The sequence below is a fragment of the Podarcis pityusensis genome (assembly GCF_964106645.2).
Source record: "Podarcis pityusensis genome assembly, chromosome: 8".
NCBI classification, from domain to species: domain Eukaryota; kingdom Metazoa; phylum Chordata; class Lepidosauria; order Squamata; family Lacertidae; genus Podarcis; species Podarcis pityusensis.
In genome coordinates this window covers 17432913-17452666 of record NC_138033.1, presented here as the reverse complement: position 1 = coordinate 17452666, position 19754 = coordinate 17432913, and the positions used below count along the sequence as shown (strand labels likewise).

Genomic DNA, 19754 nt, shown 5'->3' with positions numbered 1-19754 from the left:
ACAAAGTTCCTTATGGCGTTTGTTATTAACAAAGCTACCTCCTTTGGAAACTTTAGGTAGCATATTTTCTTACAGGCTCAGAGCATATCTAAACTACTAGCACATCAGTCGTAAACCAATCTTAGCCTCACGGCTTCATGCTAAAGAATCCCAGGAACTGTAGTTAGCCAGAGTGCTGGCCATTCTCGAGACAAGATCTCTAGCTCAGTTTCCTTTTAAGGGGAGGGAATGTGTTCTGAAGTAGTTCAAAAGCCTGTCATTTTCCTGAAACGTCTTACATTATCGGGAAGTAAAATCATAAAACTATTTTAGCAGGAAGTGTTTAGGTATGTCAACTTCGTTTTGAGGGCTCCCTCTGGATGCTATTCTTGGACATTTCCCAGCTCTGTAGGGCTTGACTAAACAACAATTACAGATACAGAGAGAGAGTCTTTTTGGCCGTGAAAAAAGCAATCTCACAGAACTGGACTTCTAAAAATACTCCAGATCTTGAAACATTTATCTGTTTTGGCAGCAAGCAGGGAAGGAACGGTTTTATTACGTGAGATAAAATCCCTTGATCTGATTTAATTTGCACTCATTTCCTGGACATGTTTTATTTTAATTAGTGAGGAAACTTTCCACGGTCCTCCACTTGCCTCTTCCTACCACCTTTACGTGTATTTCAAGCTTCCTCAAGGAACCATTCCTTTGTGGCTTGGGCTACAGCAGAACCCTTGCATGTTGCAGAGCATTCTGGGGGAAGATTCCAGAATGTTCTCTGCTGCTCCAGAGACCAACGGGTGGGAAACACAGAGAGGCAGATTTTGGCAAAAAGGTACAAGAAGAGACGTTCAAATGGCCCCCATAGCCGAACCCCGCCATCCTCACCGAGGTGGTCCCGTCACTACTGCTGGCCAGCGAGTTGATGCTCTGACTGGCGTCCCTTTTGTCAAGGAGGGGGCTGGTGTCCAGTTTGAGGTCTGTGCTGCAGCGGGAAGTCAAGTCGCTCAGGTCAATGACATCCCCCGTCTCTTTCGGGCTTCTGTTGGAAAGAAGAGCCAGGGAAATGTAGAGACAAGGAGGAGGGAGGGTTCAAAAAGAAGCCCTGGGCGAAAAAGGCTGGCCTAAAAAGAGGAGGCACAAGGGCCCCCGCCCATATCCACAATCAACTTAGTGGCAACTTCAGCCACTGGGTGGGGCTGACTCAGCATTCCTGAGCCTGGGTTTGCCAACTTTTTGGGGGCCTATGGGCACATTTGCAAACTGGAGGAACTGTTGGGAACACCACACACAAACACAGACTGCAGCGTATTCTACTGAAGGGAGCTGCAGTCCAGCAAAGCCTGGAGGGCCACATTAATGGCCTCTACATTAATGGTGTGTGAATGCTCTCTTTCTCTTGCGCACACATTATCTTGGGAGAGAGGGAAGAGACTTTCTCTTACAAGTGAGAATGTGGGCAAAGCTCGGACCACGCCTTGATTCAAATTTGGTAGGGCCTCTTGGAAGGGGGACGAGACAAAACTGCTGCACAAGCACGCCCAGGTAAGAGGCTTGGAGCAAGCAGAACTAGGAGAAGGATCCTCGCCTGAGACTCTGAAGAGGTGCTGCCAATCTGTGCAGCCAGCACTGGGCTAGGTGCACCCATTAGCCTGACTCAGTAGAATGTAACCTTGTATTTTATCCTATCTCCCCTGGCATCCTTGTAGTTACACTGCAGTTAGGGTGGGGACGCATTATGGTGTCTGCAGGGCAGTGTACACTCACCCCAAACCGTTGATCTCATCGATGGGAGAGACGTAATCATCATCCTCACTGGTGAGGCCGAGTTCAGAGCCATAGCATTGGTGGACAATGTGCCAGAGCTCTTGAGGGGACAACGTCTGGGAGGAGAGCAAAGCATTAGAAAAGAGAAAAAGCACTGCAGTTGAAGAGCTTGGATGAACAGGGCAAAATCAGTCCAGGCTTATCTGTTTAGTCCTGACACAGATACATGCAACACATACCCCCCCCATAACATCTGGTTCCCATTTTCAGAAACTGGGCAGAGGCTTCACTCACACAGAGACAGGGACATACAAGAAAAAATAAAAAAAAAATGACAAGATCTGAAACTCCAGTGCTGAAATATAGCAAGGACTGAGCTTCAAGCTGCCGTATCCTAGGTTGTTTCTGCAGGAGCAATGGGTCCGTTCTTACCTTATCCAGGAGCGTATTCTGCCAGAGGCGGAAGATCAGCATGAAGCAGCGGTCACGGGCCCCGAATGAGGTGAAGAAATGCTGGGAACGGCAAGTGAAGAGAGAGCCCGAGATCAGTGCCCCAAGATCAGTGGGATCAAGGTGAATATTCATAGCTTCTACCTACAAGTTGTGCGCATGCTGTCGTTGCACAGCAGGGCTGAGGAACCTGCAGTCGTTCAGATGTTGTTGGGCACCAACTCTCATCATCTGTGGCCACTAACCATGCTGGCTGGCACTGCTGGGAGCCCAACAACATGGGGAACCCAGTATGGGGGGTGCTGATAAAAGTGCAGAAAGCAAGTGTTGGTATCATCACCTATCAGCCTCGAAGTTTTGCTTTGCTTGGATTATCCTTTGCAATACTGCTTGCCATGAGACATAGGGGTGGGTGGGAAATGAGTCGACGCGATACCATTTGATCAGACAGGTTATGGGGGTCCATTCACCTGCCAAAATGGCCCACCAGGGATCGGGGATCCCAGGATCTGGCCAGCCAGCTCATGTCTTTGTCTCATCTCAATGTCATTATCAAAGTTCACCCTTTTACTAGCCACACTTGTGCTCTGGACTAATTGCCTGCAATGACTACATCCTGATAGCTGTCTATCAACAGTTGATAAGGTGAGTTAGAATCCTGAGATCCACAGAGCACATGAAATGAACGAGACTTCCTGCAGAAGGTGGTGGACTCTCCTGCCTTGGAGGTTTTTAAGCAGAGGTTGAATGACTATCTGTCAGTAATGCTTTAGTAGAGATTCCTGCATTGCAGCGGGTTGAACCAGATGATCTTGGGGGTCCCTTCCAGCTCTACGATTCTATGATTCTACTGTTAAGTACAACAAAAGCAATTAAATGCTATTAAGAGGCAACTAGCTCACATGAACTGTTCCAGAGGCACACCCGAGAGTCACCCGATGTTCTTTTCCCTTTTGCTTTTGCGGGGCATTGCCCCTCTAGCTGAGATAACGTATCAGAAGCAGGGACATAGGAGATGTCTAGGAAAATAAAAGGCTGCACACTCTGCAGAGATTAATCTCTGCGGAGCACAGCCTGTCCAGACACTGATTAAACTTTAGCTGAAGGGTGGGGTGAGGAGGACGGGAACTGTTGGGTCAGGGTGCAAACCAGCAACTGTGGGCTGGAGGCGAGGCCTAGGGCTGTGAGCTTGTTTTGAACAGGAGGAGGCAACAAGGCTCATCTCTCACGTCCTGTGCCCTTGCACTTCTATGCTGCTGGGGCACAAAGGTTAGCAGGAAGCGGAGCACACAGATATGATTAGGATCATATCCACTGGCATGAGATTCACACGGAGAACAAAAGTCCAAGACCTTAGGGAGGCAGGTCAGAGGAGGAGGAGGAGGAGGAAGAGGAAGCCGAGGGCAGGGCACTTCCTAACAGCTCCCCTTCACAGCTCCAGAAAACAGGTTTTCCTCATGCACAGCTTCAAAATGGCCATTGGAAACTCAGTAATGTTGGGAAGGGCACCATGACCGGAACTGTGCAAAGCAAGCTGCAACTATCACACAGGGAGCAGAATATCAGCTGGCACAGGGGTGAGCCGCCTTCCACCTTACCAGGTGGGAACACAGCTCAGTGGGAAAGTGCAAGCTTTGGATACAGAAGGTCCCTGGCATCTTCAGAAATAGCAGGTGGGAAATATTATTGGATTGGCTGGCCAGCAAACACCCCCATGGGCAAACACTGACAGGTAGATGGTGCTACCACAATGTTTACCATCTAATGTCATGGTGATGCCGAGCAACTGACAGGTAGGTGGCTCCGCCCACAGGTCAAAGTTGACCTGCAGGGTGCGCGTGTGGAGATGGAGGTCTTATTTCAGTTTTGCATGCCGTATACCGTCTTACTGTATTTTGGTGGAAGTGTGGCTTGTGACTATTTAAGTAAATAATAATAACAGCGTGTCATAACGTTTACAAAGCAAGAACGTACGCTGAAGATCTACAAACAGCTGCAACCCAAGAAATCTGTATTCGGTGGTCTTAGAGAACTGCATTCTTGGCTTAAGAATTTTAGAAATTATTATTCTCTGCTAAATGTCCACACCGCCCTTTGTCTAAAGATCACTAGAAATGCCCAGCTCGATCACACCAAGGCCTACCTAGCCTAGAATTATTTGCAAGAATCCCAGCTGCTTCGCCAGAATTGGCCACTGGTCCTTTCCCGCTGGCCACTGTTGGAGACTCGAAAGATCTTTGGCCTGTTCCAGCAGGTGCCTCCTTTTATGTTCTAGGCACCTGGAGAGCCACAGGTTCCCCAGTCCAGATCTGGAATGTGCATAACACGGGAGTCAGCCCAAAGCACACACACCCGGCTCACCTTCTCGGTCTCTGTGCAGATCTGAATCGCGTTGGGGATCAGCTTGGCCGTCTTCTCCTTCCTGATGCATTTCACCTCCTTCAGCTGGATGGAGATCTGTTGCGGACGAGTGACATAACAGGGATCAGTGGCAGCAGGGGGGAAGGCAAAGGGGCTCGCCTGCGTACCTGACCCATCTCTCCCTAGGCTACATTGCCAAGGCACTCACCGTGGTCTCCCATCGGAAGATGTTGCTGTAGAAGCAGATCCAGTTCTCCGATAGGTAAAGGCGCCCTTGAAGCAAGATGTCACGCTGCAGCGCACAGGAGTAATCTGAGGAGAGGGGAGACGTCAGCTGCTGAGAGCAAGTGTTTGGGTTCAAGGCAGAGTCGGGGGGGGGATTGGGGGAGCAGCAGCAGGCTTGTGGGGAGACCAATCCTGTTGATAAGGGGGATGAAGGCCACAGCTGCTGGGCACTCACCCAAGGCTGCTCTGTTTTTAATTTTTTATTTGCTTTTCTGTTACAATTCAGCATTAATACATAAACTGTTACATTCAAAAAGAAATAATAATAAGAGTACATCTTTTCATACACTTCCCTCACCCTGTTTCCATGGTTTCCTATCTATTCCCCACCTATCCACGTCTTCTTGTTCTTCTCAGTTTTCTCTCTCTCCCTCTCCTTATCTCATGATATAACTGAGTTATTCTCACCCTGATAGGTTAATTATCTTGCTATAATGGTTTTTCATATAGTCTAATGGCCAATCCTCCTTGAACCTTTTATCATCTCAGTTTCTTATTATGTCAGTCATACCAGCTAATTCCGCGTATCCCGGCAGTTTACGCTGCCACTCATCTTTTGCTGCTCTGTTTTCATTTCATTTTCCAAAATATATTGCTCAGCCTTACTGTTTTCTTTTGGGATAGGTTGCAATCACATAAAAACACAGTGACACAGCGACTAAAGCTGCAGTAACAAAGCAGATGCAAATCTTGGTTAAAAACAGCCCACGTCTCTAAAAAGTCTAGGTGAAGAAAAAAAACTGGTGCCTAAACAATAACAAAGAAGGCATCGCCTCATTTCAAAGGGAGCTCCCCATGTGAGGCTCAGCAGCCAGAAACGCCCTCTCTGTGGTCACTCCCCTGCCTCACATCTGACGTTGGCACACCCAGAGGAGCGCGTGGGCAGGTGACCTCCATTTACTGGCAGGTTGATACGGGAGCACTTATTCTAGAGACAGGACATCAGAATGGTTGCAGGTGACTAAACAGGACACTTCAAAACCAGAGGCTTTAACTGATTTAATAGTTGTTCCATTGTTCTGTGGATAAAGGACAACAGTTTTGTGAAGGACTCTCTAACCTAGGAGTGGGGAACTTTCTTTCTGCCAAGGGCCACATTTCCTCAGGGGTAATGTGCTGGGAGCCATGTGCTGGCAGTGGTTAGGACGACTAGAGCAAAAACTGGGTGGGACACCCCTTTTCTCCTTCTGCAACCCCTTTCTCGTTCTCTCCATCACTCCCCTTTCCCTTTCCTTATGCCACCTCCCTTCGTGTGTGTGTGTGTGAGAGAGAGAGAGAGAGAGAGAGAGAGAGAGAGAGATCCCATTTTCCCTGCCTCTCTCCTTTTCCCCATTTCCCCCTTTCTTGATACCCACATGAAATTAGGCTAAGGGTTGCATTTAAACACACACACACAACTCCCAGCATCTTCATCAAACTACAGTTCTCCGGTGTCTTGGGGAGCAAGTCTACTCTAGACCATTAAACTGGCACTCAGCTCATTTGTAAGCTTTTTTGTGCTGATTGGCACAAAGAGGCAATTTATGAGGTGTCCAGAAATAGGAATCAGCAAGCCTGCTAGTGCAGAAAAAAGATATGTAGGAGAGATCAGGCTGTGAATAAAGCGGGGGTGTCACAATGAATTTCTCTTCCAACCTGTGAACGGGGCCAATTGGATCTATACTTACAGACGGGGAGGGTAGGGGCTAATCTAAATTCCAACTATAATTCCTTTATACATTTTGACAGGAGTGGAATCCTCAGCCAGGAGAACTTAAAGGATGGACAGGAAAGACAAGAGAACCTAAAATGCAAGAAACTGCAAGGAAACCTCTCTCGCATCCTAATCATGACAAATACGAAATTAGAAAAGAACACGTTCTACAAAATGATCTCTCTCACACAGCCAAAGGCTAGAGCCTTCAGAGACTAACTGCCTTTGAATGTGCATTATGTCAGGCATGCTTAAGTTTGCACCCTGGTTCTGGGCCAAGAGAAGTGAAGCGCACAATCTTTGCACAATCTTTTAAAAATGCTTGTCAGGTAATAATATTGCAAGGGAGAAAGATATTTCAATTTGCACTTAAAAACAACAACAACAAAACCATTTATCTCCCCTCCCTTGCTTACAATGGGACAAATGGATTTTGCCCTCCCTGTGCTTTCAAATTCTCCAGAAATCGTAACTCTGCACAGAGAAGCATCAAACCAGTTCTCAAATAAGTCTTTGGTCTCATCATGCATTTAAAGCATGTTGCTTCCCCCCAGAGAAGCCTGGGAACTGCTGTTTGTTAAGGGTACTGGGGACTGTCATGTGCTTTAAATGCATGCTGTGGCTGTCACCAACTCTGATCTCCTCTATCATCTACTGCAGCAAAGATAGAGTTTGTGGAAGCCCTCAAGAAGTTGCTGTCCTTCCATCTTCCTTGGCCCCATGGGGACTGATGGGGGTTGGAGTCCAACAACACCTGGAGGGCCACCACAGGCTCCCCACCCCAGCTCCACACTATCAACCATCACATGTAGGCCTGCTGATACACCTCATTCACCACCTACTTTGGATCCCACCGTTTGGCATAGCCTCCCTGCACCGCCCTTCTCCTCCTGTCTCTCACCTACAAGAAGCCGCTCCGTTTCAGGCAGTCCCTTGAAGATCCTGCGAAAATCCTCGTTGCGCTGCTTGTACGTGGGGCTCAGCATCTGCCAAAGACAACCAGGCCCATCAGGATGGAAGCGTTCCCTTCCTGTCCCTCCCACGGGACCCTCAGCCCAAGAGGCACCCAGCTCAGAAGAAAACTATCTATGCCCACTTCCAGCACCATGCAGAGAGCTGGAGGCAGGAGCTATTGGTTTAGCAGGGCCATCCTATGGCATGGGATAAGAGAGCAACTGGGATGACTTTTATTTTCCCATCAACGGCCTTGGCCCAGTATACACAAAGGAGCATCTCCACCCCCATCATTCACTGAGGTCCAGCTCCGAGGGCCTTCTGGGAGTTCCCTCACTGCGAGAAGTGAGGTTACAGGGAACCAGGCACAGGGTCTTCTCGGTGGTGGCGCCCGCCCTGTGGAACGCCCTCCCATCAGATGTCAAGGAGATAAAGAACTACATAACTTTTAGAAGACATCTGGATGAAGCCCTGTATGAGGAAGTTTTTAATATTTGACATTTTACTGGTTTTAAATATGTGCTTTAAGCTGCCCAGAGTGGCTGGGGAAACCCAGCTAGATGGGCGGGGTATTATAACCACCACCACCATCACCACCTTAAAAAAAGAATGCCACTCTTCCTACAAGGAGCTACAAACAGTATACACAGGCCTCCCCATTTTATTCTAACAACCCTGTGAGGTAGGTTACGTTGTGAGATTAGATGGCTCAAGGCCCCCCGCCTGTGGCTCACAGCCGAGTGAGGATTTCAACCTGGCTCTTTCCTCTATTTTAAGTCCAGCACTCTAACTACTAAACCACACTGGGGCTGTGTAATTAGCGGCTTAAAACACAGCGGAGGTCATTATTTTCCTCAGTTTGGATCAAAGCTGGTTTGGGGGAGGGGGTGAATGGATCAAAATGCAGTATTTCGTAAGAAACAAGGGGGGGGGGTGGATAGATAAGGCTTGTGGCTAACCTCATGCACACACCACTTCCCAAACCTGGGGTGGGAGTACACTAGATGCAGAGTAAACAGGAGTGTGTACACAGCCTTGCTATCTGAGGCTGCAGAGACCTGCTGGTTGGAGTGGAGGGTCTGGGTGGGGGTGGCAACTGATAACCTCAGGGGATGGACAAAGGGCCCCAGAGCTTACAGAAGAGCTTCAGAAAGGAAATGCACTGCAGCCAAGCCAAGCTGTTTAGGGGTTGATGTAGTAGAAGGAAGAGAGAGGAGCAAGGCAAGACCAGGCTGCAGTTTTAAGCTGTGTACATAGACCCAGAGTGGTGTAGTAGTTCGACTACACGCACCCTGGAGGTAAAGAAGCAGAACCGAGGAAGGAGGGAGGTGGTGGGGTGCTAAGCAAAAGTCAAGAGAAGTAGGAAGAGCGAGGCATCTCACTTACTCTGTCCAGAGGGAGCGTCTTAACCCAGGGAGCAAGGGCAGCAGGCGAAGGAGGTTTCCAAGCAGCATCAGCGAGGGTTGCAGGGTGGGCGCACGCAAAGGAAGGCAGCAGCAGCGCTAGATTCAGAAAATTCAGCAAACGCACTGGCACAAGAATGGACAGGTTGCAGCGCGGGGTGGAGAAAGGGCAGCGCGCCAGCAAGAAGGCAAGGTGCAGGATTGGTGCGATATCATCAGCACAGAAAGCGGGGGTGGATGGGTCAAGAACGGGGCTGACAGTGGAATGGAGGGGGGGAGAGCGGGGAGCGCGGCTGGCAAAGTGTCAGCGGAAGGATGGGGTTAAAACAGCAGAAGCACAAAAGAGGAAGATCGGAGAGAGGGAGGGAGCAGGCTGGGGCAAGGGGGTGGGGTTCTCGCAGGCGCCCCGAGGGTCATGGAAAGTGCTCGGGAGGAGGTCGGGGCGTGCTTCCTTTTTCGCAGGGGTCGGATCCCGAAGGGGAGGATATGCAGAAGGGCCGGGGAGGAAGTAAAAGTGGGGGCGCAGAGGAGCTGGGGAGAGTGAAAGGAGGGCGGCGGAGGAAAGTTTCTGGAGCCCATCGAAGACGCGGAGAGGCCTCCCCCAGGGACAGCTCCGCAGCTCCTGTTACACCGCCCAGCCATTGGCTACGGGTGCCTGGGTGTCACTTACAGGAAACAAAAGGGGGCTGGGTGTCAGGCTGCAGTTAACCATCTCCTGCCCACGTGGGGGACTCTGCCCCCCGGCGAAGGGGAGGCGACCTCCGCCGGCCCGCCTCAACCCCGGCGCACCGCTTCACTTCTGAAGAATTCCTCTTCCGGAAGCCATTGCAAAACACACGGAGAGATAAAACTCAGCGGCGAGGGATTCACGCTCTGCACGTGCGCAGAGACACTGTCTTGGTCTTTCCCTATGTATTACTAGATTCCCGTCGGTTTGGTACTGAAAACAAGATTCCGAGGCTGAGCCTGCCTTCTTCGCTCGAAGGATTTTTTTTTTATCTCGCCCCCTAGAAAGGTTCCCAGGGCAGCTTACCCAAAGAAGTAGGAAGAGTGATAAGAAAAAAAATAAGACGCCGATTAAAAGATTAGGTACGAAACTCGGCAGCGGCAATGGCAAAACGGGTTCGATCCGCGTATGGGGCAGCGGCATATTCCTGCATTGCAGGGGGTTAGACTAGATGACCCGCAGGATCCCTTCCAACTCTAAGATCCTGTGATTCCCTGGCCATGCCCTCCACATCCGCTGCTCTTTGTTCTACGCTTGCTGCCAAAGCAGAAAGGGAAAATTACAGGGCAGAAGCAACTTACCTATAAGATTGGGGGAAGGAGGAATAAGAGATAAGATTGCCCCATCTTCCAGTCTTGTCTAGCTAAACCTTGTTCCCCACCACCAGCCATGCCCCTCCCCAGTGCTTTTTTTCTTTAAAAAATTGGCTAGGGGTACTCTCATTTTCCTACTTATTGAAATACTGCCCCTCAATGAGGCCAAACTTAGATTCACAAAATGTTTAGGGGTATGCGTCCCCCCCCCCGAAAAAAAGCACTGCCCCTCCCCTTTGCCACCCCTCAAATGCTTGTGCATTTCATTCAATGAGACTAGCCAGATCTGCTCATGGAGCAGAATGGGGAGTGGGCTGTACCACTGCAGGCAGGGGTACATTTGCACACCTCACATTTTAATGTCCCTACATTTGAGTGGGGGAGGAATATGCCACAGCTAGAAATCTACCATCTCAATGAGACAGAAAGGTTCTAAGCCAGTCATCTTCCCTGCTGTGCTAGGTTTCCAACTGCAAGGAGCATTTGTTTGTTTACATACTCAGATTATTCCCATGCCTGCGGTCTATAAAAAAGTGCTCATCGTGATTAAAACATGGCTTGGGAATATAAATAGACTCCCAGTTTAAAGCGCTGATTTATTTCCTACACTGCCTTTTAGGTTCCAGGATATCCTCTCCCTCCCTCGGGTTTGAATCCCCACTCAGCCATGAAGGGTCACGGGGTGAATTTTGAGCCAGTCACAGCAACCTCTCTGCCTACCAACCTCACAGGGTTGTTGACAGGATACAAATGGAAGGGGGAGGAAAGACTGCATGCACTGCCTTGAGCTCCAGCGATGAAGGGATGCAAGATGCTGATTCAGATAGGAACCACAACAGGGCACAAAGGACAGGGCTTTAGGGCAGACATCCAACAGGGCTGGCTTATGATGTGGGGCAGCTAGGACCTAATTTAATAACCTCACTGCAACACTGCCCACTGGGGTCCCAAATCTAGATTCCTCTCCCCACCATCACCACCAATGCAATGCTTGTTATTTAAAAAAAATAATATTTCGATTGCTGTTTGTGTGAACGGTGTCACATTTAGAGTGGCCGTAAAAGTTTCATAAGACAAGGAACTACAATAGTCGTTAAGTAAATATTACTTAACGGTAATATTTACTTAATATGACTTAGTATTCGTAGAGTTTCTTTGTGAACCAAGGCTTTTGGCGCAGTGACACCAGGGATAGAGAACACTGTTCCTATTGAAACCAAGCACTTGCCATCCGGATATTTCATCACCAACTGGAAATGTATTTGTATCGCCAAGGACTTTTCATAGGATTAATGTAACTCAGTACTGATCCATGTGTACAGTGTTCTATGATTTTGTAATTGCAGTTTTACGACGTTTCAATTATCTTATTGTTCAATGCCTTGGTTTTTATTTTTTTTTAATATACTTTAAAAATAGTAATGGGGGGGGGGGGAGGAAGTAAAACCATGAAAGCAAACCCATGAAATGCTGGCCACACTACTCCAAAGGTTTTGGACTGAAATCCTAATCACACATATTAGGGAGTAAATTCCATTGAACTTAATAGGGCAAACCTCTCAGTAAACAAGCACAAGGGAGAAAGTTCATTAAGGTTGCCATACAGATGGATTTCCCAATGACAGAATTAGCATCCGGGGGGGATTTTTGGAAAATCAGCAAAAAAAAGTTCAACAACTTTTTGTGTTGATATTCACTTCTGGAAATATGGCTCCAACGTGCAATCCTGAGGCACACACACACACACTCAGAAGCTGGCCCTGCTATGGGGCTTCTTAATAAACGCCGTGTTTAGGGTTGCAGTCTTACAAACGTATACACCAGGCATAGGTAACCTCGGCCCTCCAGATGTTTTGGGACTACTATTCCCATCATCCCTGACCACTGATCTTGTTAGCTAGGGATCATGGGAGTTGTAGTCCCAAAACATCTGGAGGGCCGAGGTTGCCTATGCCTGGTATACACTATACATTTAAAAGCACACAATTTCCCTCAAAGGACCCTGGGAACTGTTGCTGGGTTAAGGGTGCTGGGAATTGCAGCTCTCTGAGGGGTAAACTCCCGTTCCCAGGATTCTTAGGAGGAAGTCATGTGTCTTAAAATTACAGTGTGTGCGCAGCTTTAGTCACAAATAACTTCAAGCGGCATGAAGGCCGTGAACTGAGATGCGTGCCCTTTCCAGCTCTCTCTTTTTGGATGGATACCAGAAGGGCCTGCCTTTTCATACGTTGGCAATATTGCTGTGCACATTTAATAGCTTCTTAATGGCCCAAAGCTGGAGGCGTTCCATTCTTGTGTACACCCCAATGGAAGAACAAAAATAACAACTTACACTGTACCAGCTCTGCATTTTCTGAAAGAAAGAAAAGAGAGAGAGAGAGAGAGTTAGTGTAAGCCACATGTTAACCTGGGGCGATGGACTTTTTTTCAGCCCAAGCATCACATTCCCTTCCATGCAACATTTCAAGGGCCACATGCCAGTGGCCGGCAGGGACACAGGCAAAAGTGGGCAGATTAACTAATGCAAAGTTTGCCTTTATGCAGTAGGGCAATTCCTGCACACAGTTGCCCACCCCTCTCTATCCTCCATCCAAACATGTTCAAGGACACATCCGGGACAGACAAAAACACAAAGTGGGAGGACAAAACAGGGCCAATGAGGGGTGGGCTTCAATCAGGAAAGGGCCAATGTTCAATTTTATGCATGCCCATTAATTTTAATTACATAAGTATTCATTACACAGGTATAAGATGTAATTAATTTTAGTGTTTTAATTTCTGGTGTATGAAGAGGAGCAGGGGGAAGCCACCTTGTGCTAACAGAAGTCCTTGCACTGGTTTATGCTAGTTGATCAGGGCATCCTGATCAAATTTGCAGATGACACCAAACTGGGAGGGGTGGCTAACACCCCAGAGGACAGGATCACACTTCAAAACGACCTTGACAGATTAGAGAACTGGGCAAAAACAAACAAGATGAATTTTAACAGGGAGAAATGTAAAGTATTGCACTTGGGCAAAAAAAATGAGAGGCACAAATACAAGATGGGGGACACCTGGCTTGAGAGCAGTACATGTGAAAAGGATCTAGGAGGCTTGGTTGACCACAAACTTGACATGAGCCAACAGTGTGACGCGGCAGCTAAAAAAGCCAATGCAATTCTGGGCTGCATCAATAGGAGTATAGCATCTAGATCAAGGGAAGTAACAGTGCCACTGTATTCTGCTCTGGTCAGACCTCACCTGGAGTACTGTGTCCAGTTCTGGGCACCACAGTTCAAGAAGGACACTGACAAACTGGAACATGTCCAGAGGAGGGCAACCAAAATGGTCAAAGGCCTGGAAACGATGCCTTATGAGGAACGGCTAAGGGAGCTGGGCATGTTTAGCCTGGAGAAGAGGAGGTTAAGGGGTGATATGATAGCCATGTTCAAATATATAAAAGGATGTCACATAGAGGAGGGAGAAAGGTTGTTTTCTGCTGCTCCAGAGAAGCGGACATGGAGCAATGGATCCAAACTACAAGAAAGAAGATTCCACCTAAACATTAGGAAGAACTTCCTGACAGTAAGAGCTGTTCGACAGTGGAATTTGCTGCCAAGGAGTGTGGTGGAGTCTCCTTTTTTGGAGGTCTTTAAGCAGAGGCTTGACAACCATATGTCAGGAGTGCTCTGATGGTGTTTCCTGCTTGGCAGGGGGTTGGACTCGATGGCCCTTGTGGTCTCTTCCAACTCTATGATTCTATGAATCCAGCCTAATAATTTTAAAAGAAAACCAAACAAGGGTCAACTAAACAATGCCAGCGGAAACAGAAAACCTTAAGTGCCTGAAAGGGGGCACCTCCCATGGGTGGTTGTTCCATAATCTGGGTGCCCAAGTTGAAAAGGCCTTCTCCATTGTTCCACCAACCAAACCTCCTTCAATTCTGGCACCCTAGGAAGAGCCTCAGAAGCTGAGCAGAGTTCCCCAAACAGGTTCACCTTCTCTCATCTCCCGCCACACATGCCCCCACCCATTCTACCTTGTTATTACGGATGAAGCTGCGCCCACTGAGGGGGTAGTTCAGTGGGGTGCTGGGCGGGTGCACTGCTTGAGGGGTCCGCTCTGCTGCATTCTCTGAGCCTTTCTCCACCATGGCTTCCGGGGTCAACTCTGGAGGAAGTCGTGGTGGCAACTGCAACAAGCGCTTCCTCAGGGACGGGGAGCTGCTTGGGGTCGTACGTGGGGATGTGGTGCCTGTGCTGGAAGGAAGCAGAGAGACAATTATGAGCCAAGGCCCCAATTTAAACACTACCATTCCCAAGTTGCCCAGGAACAAAACTCAAGATGATCTCTATGCCGTGTTTGCCTTAATACACAGCATTCCCCACCTTGGTCCTTCTAACCCTCTATCTTGCTTTCACCCTCCAAACAACATCCAGCTCACATGTAACCCCTAAGAGGACCTGTGTCTTTAAGAGTTGCGGAGAACTGAATTGTATTTATCAGGAAGGACAGATCCTGAAGCTGAGGCTCCAATACTTTGGCCACCTCATGGGAAGAGAAGACTCCCTGGAAAAGACCCTGATGTTGGGAAAGATTGGGGGCACAAGGATAAGGGGATGACAGAGGACGAGATGGTTGGACATTGTTCTTGAAGCTACCAACATGAGTTTGACCAAACTGCAGGAGGCAGTGGAAGACAGGAGTGCCTGGCGTGCTCTGGTCCATGGGGTCACGATGAGTCAGACACAACTAAACAACTAAATAACAACAATCATTGAGTGCATTTATTTCCCACCTGTCCTGCATGGACCTCAAGATGGCATACAAAGGAGTTCTAAGCAGACCCAGGCTTGCTTAGCATCATCATCAAGGTGGCTGCAGCCACTGCCATATCTTGCTGGGATACAAAAAAACCAACAACCTGCCGCCATTCAGTTTCTCCTATCACTGAAAAACTATGGATGCTTCCAGACTGGGGAGATGGGGCAAACGGGTCACTGAGAAATATCTCAATGGTTGCTGGCAACACATTGTGGTGGTGGTTACTCAGCGCTTTTTTCCCTAAAAAAAATGTTTAGGGGTACTCTCATTTTGACTCAAAATCATCATTTTATAGTTCAAATTGGGAAAAATAAATATCGTAAATGGAGAAAAGTACAAAGATTCACAAAATGTTTAGGGGTATGTGTACCCCTGCGTACCCCCAGAAAAAAGCACTGTGGTTACTCATCAGAAAGGATATAACCCAGATTAAATGAGCAAAAAAAATACAGGCTGGTGTTTTGATGCCAAAGACACCTGGTGGATGTTACCAAAAAAAAAGGGGGGGAGCTTTCCATGCATGAAGAGTACCCGTCTAGGAGCACCCTATAACAGGAAAATCCATATTCTCTGTACTACTGAACTTTTAAAGACACAGAAACCCTCTCTGCAGCTTAACAAATTTCCAAGTTGGGTTTCCTGATTTTGTTTTTTCATTTCCTGTCCGGCAGAAGCTATTACTAGAGCAGAGGAAATGTAAACAGGAAAGCTCCCAGCTCATGAGAAGAAACAGGATCCTAATCCCAGAGTCAGGTCACCTGAGGAAACGCCAGAGATTCTAAGAGACACTCAGAAGGGGAGTGAAGAGCAAACTGGAGTCAGATTTGTGGGCAAACCACCCTCAGCTAAGGACCCAGTTTGTATAACGGACCAGATACTCTCCTTCCCAAATCCACGGCGTACGAAATAATACGAGGCCACACCCAATTTGTACAGGTCTTCTCCTCCAAAAAAGAAAGAGTGAAAGGAAGTTGTGTATATGACTATCCATGCTTATTACCACAGTGTGTAGTTATCCCCCTCCAGTTTATCTTTGCAGCAACCCTGTGAGGTAGGTTAAGCTGAGAGACTGACTGGCCCAAGGTTGCCCAGTGAGCTTCGTGGCTGAGTGGGAACTAGAACCCAGGTCTTAATCCGACACTCCAGCCACTACACCACACTGGCTCCCCATCCATACTGCCCACAAGCCATGGGGAAAGGGATTCCCTCCCCCCCCCCGTTACTGTTCCTACTGGGCTCCCATCTATGTCCGTGTGTGAGCAGGTCCTGTGAAAAGCCTTTGAAATGTAGGATGGGAACACGAATGTTTGCCAGTGGCCTCCGGAACATGCCAAGAGAATTATTTTATAATGAATCAAAAAGTGAGGCCTGTAGCGTGGATTACTCCTGTTCCACCCTATTACTCCTTCCATTCGGTCATCTGGTTTATGCCCCCCAATAATCTCCCTTGCCACATGTTCTATAACCATGATTAGCAATTATGACATGCACTTAAAAAACAAAAACTAGGCATGTACAGGGATGCATAGCTATCAACACCACAGCGCTCAAGGCGCATTTTAAACCTTCTCAGTCGCAGTCTTGCTAAAAAAAAAAACTGCCCTCCTCAAATTAGCAAGTAGCCTTATGGGAAAATGTCTTTCCTTATGCAGATTGTTGCACAGAGGCAAGCAGTGATTTTTCAAAATCAAGACTGCATCTAGGAGAGAAGGCGTAAACCTCTCCTCCCCATGAGCTCTGCAGCCCCCTACAATTGGCATTTTGTTTTTTTAAAAACCCACAATATGACTGCTAATCAGGTCATTAATGTACCGTGTATCCTTGGAGCATGCTCAGTTCCCCTTGGGAAGTTTTTGGAAACCCCACCAGCAGCGTTTAGGTGTTCTCCCTGCTTGAAGATTGCTTCTACAAGCCGTGGGGTTCCCCCAAACCTGATACCTTCATCTTGTGAATGGGCCGTGCTGTTTTAGCGACATAAGCAACTGCACTCACCTATGAGCACCAGAACCAGTGAAGCTATGGAACATCCAAGCCATGCATTTAAAACATCCTGGGAACCACAGTAACCCCCCCACAGAGCTACCATCCCAGTGCCATTTACAAACTATAGCTCCCAGGATTCTTTGGGGGAAGTCATGTGCTTTTAAGTGTTTGGCATAGAGTGCCTTACAACAATTTACTCCCATGACAGCCTTGTAAGCAAAGGCATAAGGAACCGAGACTAAAATAATACAACTTGCCAAAGGCCGCTCTGACAGCTCATGACTTAAGCAAGGATTTGAAACCAGGACACCCTGATCACAGGAAAACATGCATCACATCAAGGAATATTCCCATGCAGACAAATTTTCTTATGTTTTAATTAGGGCTGTCACTTCATTGGAGGAATATTAACTGAACGATTATAAAAGCGTTAACCGATAAATACGTTAGTTAAATCTGCAAAATTTGCTCATGAATAAAACAATGGGGGGGGGGTTGGGGGGGAATTTGTTTTTCAACGGTGCATGACTATATCAAAGCATCATCATAGAAGCAGCATTCTCTCTTGAGTGAAATAATTCTTCTAAAAGAGAGCTGGTAGTTAAAAGGAGCTGCATTAAAATCACCTTCATTTTAAATAAAGATGAATTATGATTAAATAACAATGAAGCCTCATTGATCAGGAGGCTGTTTTAAGTTGCCCAACATGTTTTTACAAAATTATTTCTTTCATTGACAGCCCTAGCTTTAATAATTATGAGCATGTGAATAAAAGGAAGGGGTTAAAGTGCATCACCATCTCATTTAGGGATGGAATCCTGAACAGTAACAAGGGCAGACTTTGCCAACCTGATGTGCTGGCTGGGGCTGATGGGAGTTGTAGTCCAAAACATTGGGAAGGCATTCAAGGTTGGCAAAGGCTGAACTAGGGGTAATGTTTCATTGGGCACAATGGGAATTACTTCCAAGCAAATGCACATATAGGCTTGTGCTGGACTCCATTTCCCCCCACCATCCTTGAAATCAGAGTGATCAGAATAGTCTGAGGCTTATTTATTATGTGCTGTGTGGCAAACGCAACCTATGTTTAAACTGTTAATTTAATAATAATAATAATAATAATAATAATAATAATAATAAAAAATTTATTTATATCCCACCCTCCCCAGGCAAAGCCGGGCTCAGAGCGGCTAACAACAATAAAATAAATACAACATTCTAAAATCATTTCATTATAAAATTAATTCAAATCAGATTAATGGCAACCATTGGGCTAGAGTTCTGTGAGGATTGCCAAAAGAGTTAGAGTTTAATCCGTGCTAGGGCTATAGTAAGGAAGAGTAGAGAGCTGAAACTGGTCAAGACAAAACCAAACAGAATAAGAGACTGACCCATGTGGACGCCCCATAAGCTGTACCAAAGGAATGGGGAACCTCCAGGGGCTGTTGGACACCAACTCCCATCAGCCATGGCCAGCATGGCCAATTGCCAAGGAAGATGAGAGTTGTAGTCCAACAACAACACATGCAGGGCTACAGGTTCACCCCCGGTACCTCTTCAATCATAAATCTAGCAAGCAACAAGAATAAAACAAGGATAAAGGAAAGATAAACCAAAACTCCACCTCCTAAATGTGGAAGAATCGGGAAATCTGAAGTTTTTAAATTTGGGGCAGGCTGGCAAATACAGTGGTACCTCAGGTTAAGAACTTAATTCGTTCTGGAGGTCCGTTCTTAACCTGAAACTGTTCTTAAACTGAGGTACCACTTTAGCTAATGGGGCCTCCCGCTGACGCCGCGCTATTTCTGTTCTCATCCTGAAGCAAAGTTCTTAACCCGCGGTACTATTTCTGGGTTAGCGGAGTCTGTAACCTGAAGCATCTGTAACCCGAGGTACCACTGTAGTGGTTTGTTTGTTTGACTGCCTATAAGACTTGTCTACATGTAGCAAGGAAGCTGTGGCAAACTGGGAAAGAGCTGGTTCCTTTCCTTTCCAAGCCATCGGAAAGTCACAAATGGCTAATACTAGCTTCCTTTTGCAGACAGGGTAGTTGTGGTTCACTGTCTACAGGGCCAGCGTAAGGGATCCAAGTTATGGAGCTTGTATCCCACACCCAATGGGAGCATTCCCATTTCAGGCTCTCAAAAACCCTGTTGAGGTGGATGAGGCCAACACAGAAGCAGCCAGATCAAGATTACTATCTGTGCTTCAAGGCCGAGTGGGATTTGAATCCGTTCCTGCCCAGACAAAGCTTCAGACTCTGTCCGCTCTGCTGCATGGAATGCCAGGCACCAGTATCATGCGATTGGAGGCGATGTCAGGTTCTGCGACAATCTGCAAACAGCAAGGGCTGGGAATCTGGGAATAAGGCAGCGCCAGGCTCCCACAGACCGGGATACTGGGTGTGGTGGTTTCAGGAGACATGTTTCCTCACACTTCCACGCTTATCATCATGCACACACACACACACATACAGAGAGAGAGACCTGCCCCGATCCAGCAAGGAACTTACCGGCCACCCAAGGATCTGCCCTGTGTCCTGGTGCAAACGAGAGCAAGAAAGAAAGAGAGTGGAGGGAAATTCATGAGAACAAGAAATCAGGGTGGGGGGGGAGAGAGAAAGGCAGAAAGAGAAGGGCACCCAAAGAAGATAAGAGCAAGATAAAAAGATCTGCAGAGCTGTTTGGGCTACGCAGCTCACACCATTATTTTGGCCCTCGCTCACCCGCGTGCGCACAAACCCCGCCTCT

At 47.5% G+C, this 19754-nt stretch overlaps 1 protein-coding gene and 1 long non-coding RNA gene across 6 annotated transcripts in view; one reads left to right on the top strand and one right to left on the bottom strand.

Moving 5' to 3' along the window:
* GRAMD1A (GRAM domain containing 1A) overlaps positions 1-19754 on the bottom strand; it is a 52368-nt gene that overhangs the window by 18032 nt on the left and 14582 nt on the right. For 2 of the 5 annotated variants that reach the window (XM_081018779.1, XM_081018778.1), the window contains exons 2-9: positions 14237-14456; positions 12548-12568; positions 7440-7524; positions 4769-4872; positions 4561-4656; positions 2182-2262; positions 1750-1865; positions 871-1024 (exon numbers count right to left, since the gene is read on the bottom strand). In XM_081018779.1, the coding sequence (XP_080874905.1) occupies positions 871-1024; positions 1750-1865; positions 2182-2262; positions 4561-4656; positions 4769-4872; positions 7440-7524; positions 12548-12568; positions 14237-14350 (771 nt within the window). In that variant the 5' untranslated portion in view covers positions 14351-14456. Of the gene's footprint in view, positions 1-870; positions 1025-1749; positions 1866-2181; positions 2263-4560; positions 4657-4768; positions 4873-7439; positions 7525-8451; positions 8827-8878; positions 9609-12547; positions 12569-14236; positions 14457-19754 lie in introns of those variants that run through there. The other 3 variants (XM_081018780.1, XM_081018781.1, XM_081018782.1) reach the window with 3 other exon arrangements.
* On the top strand, positions 101-7427 carry LOC308484592. Its single transcript, XR_013990021.1, has 3 exons — positions 101-817; positions 2161-2322; positions 6574-7427. It is a non-coding gene; the product is annotated as an uncharacterized lncRNA (long non-coding RNA).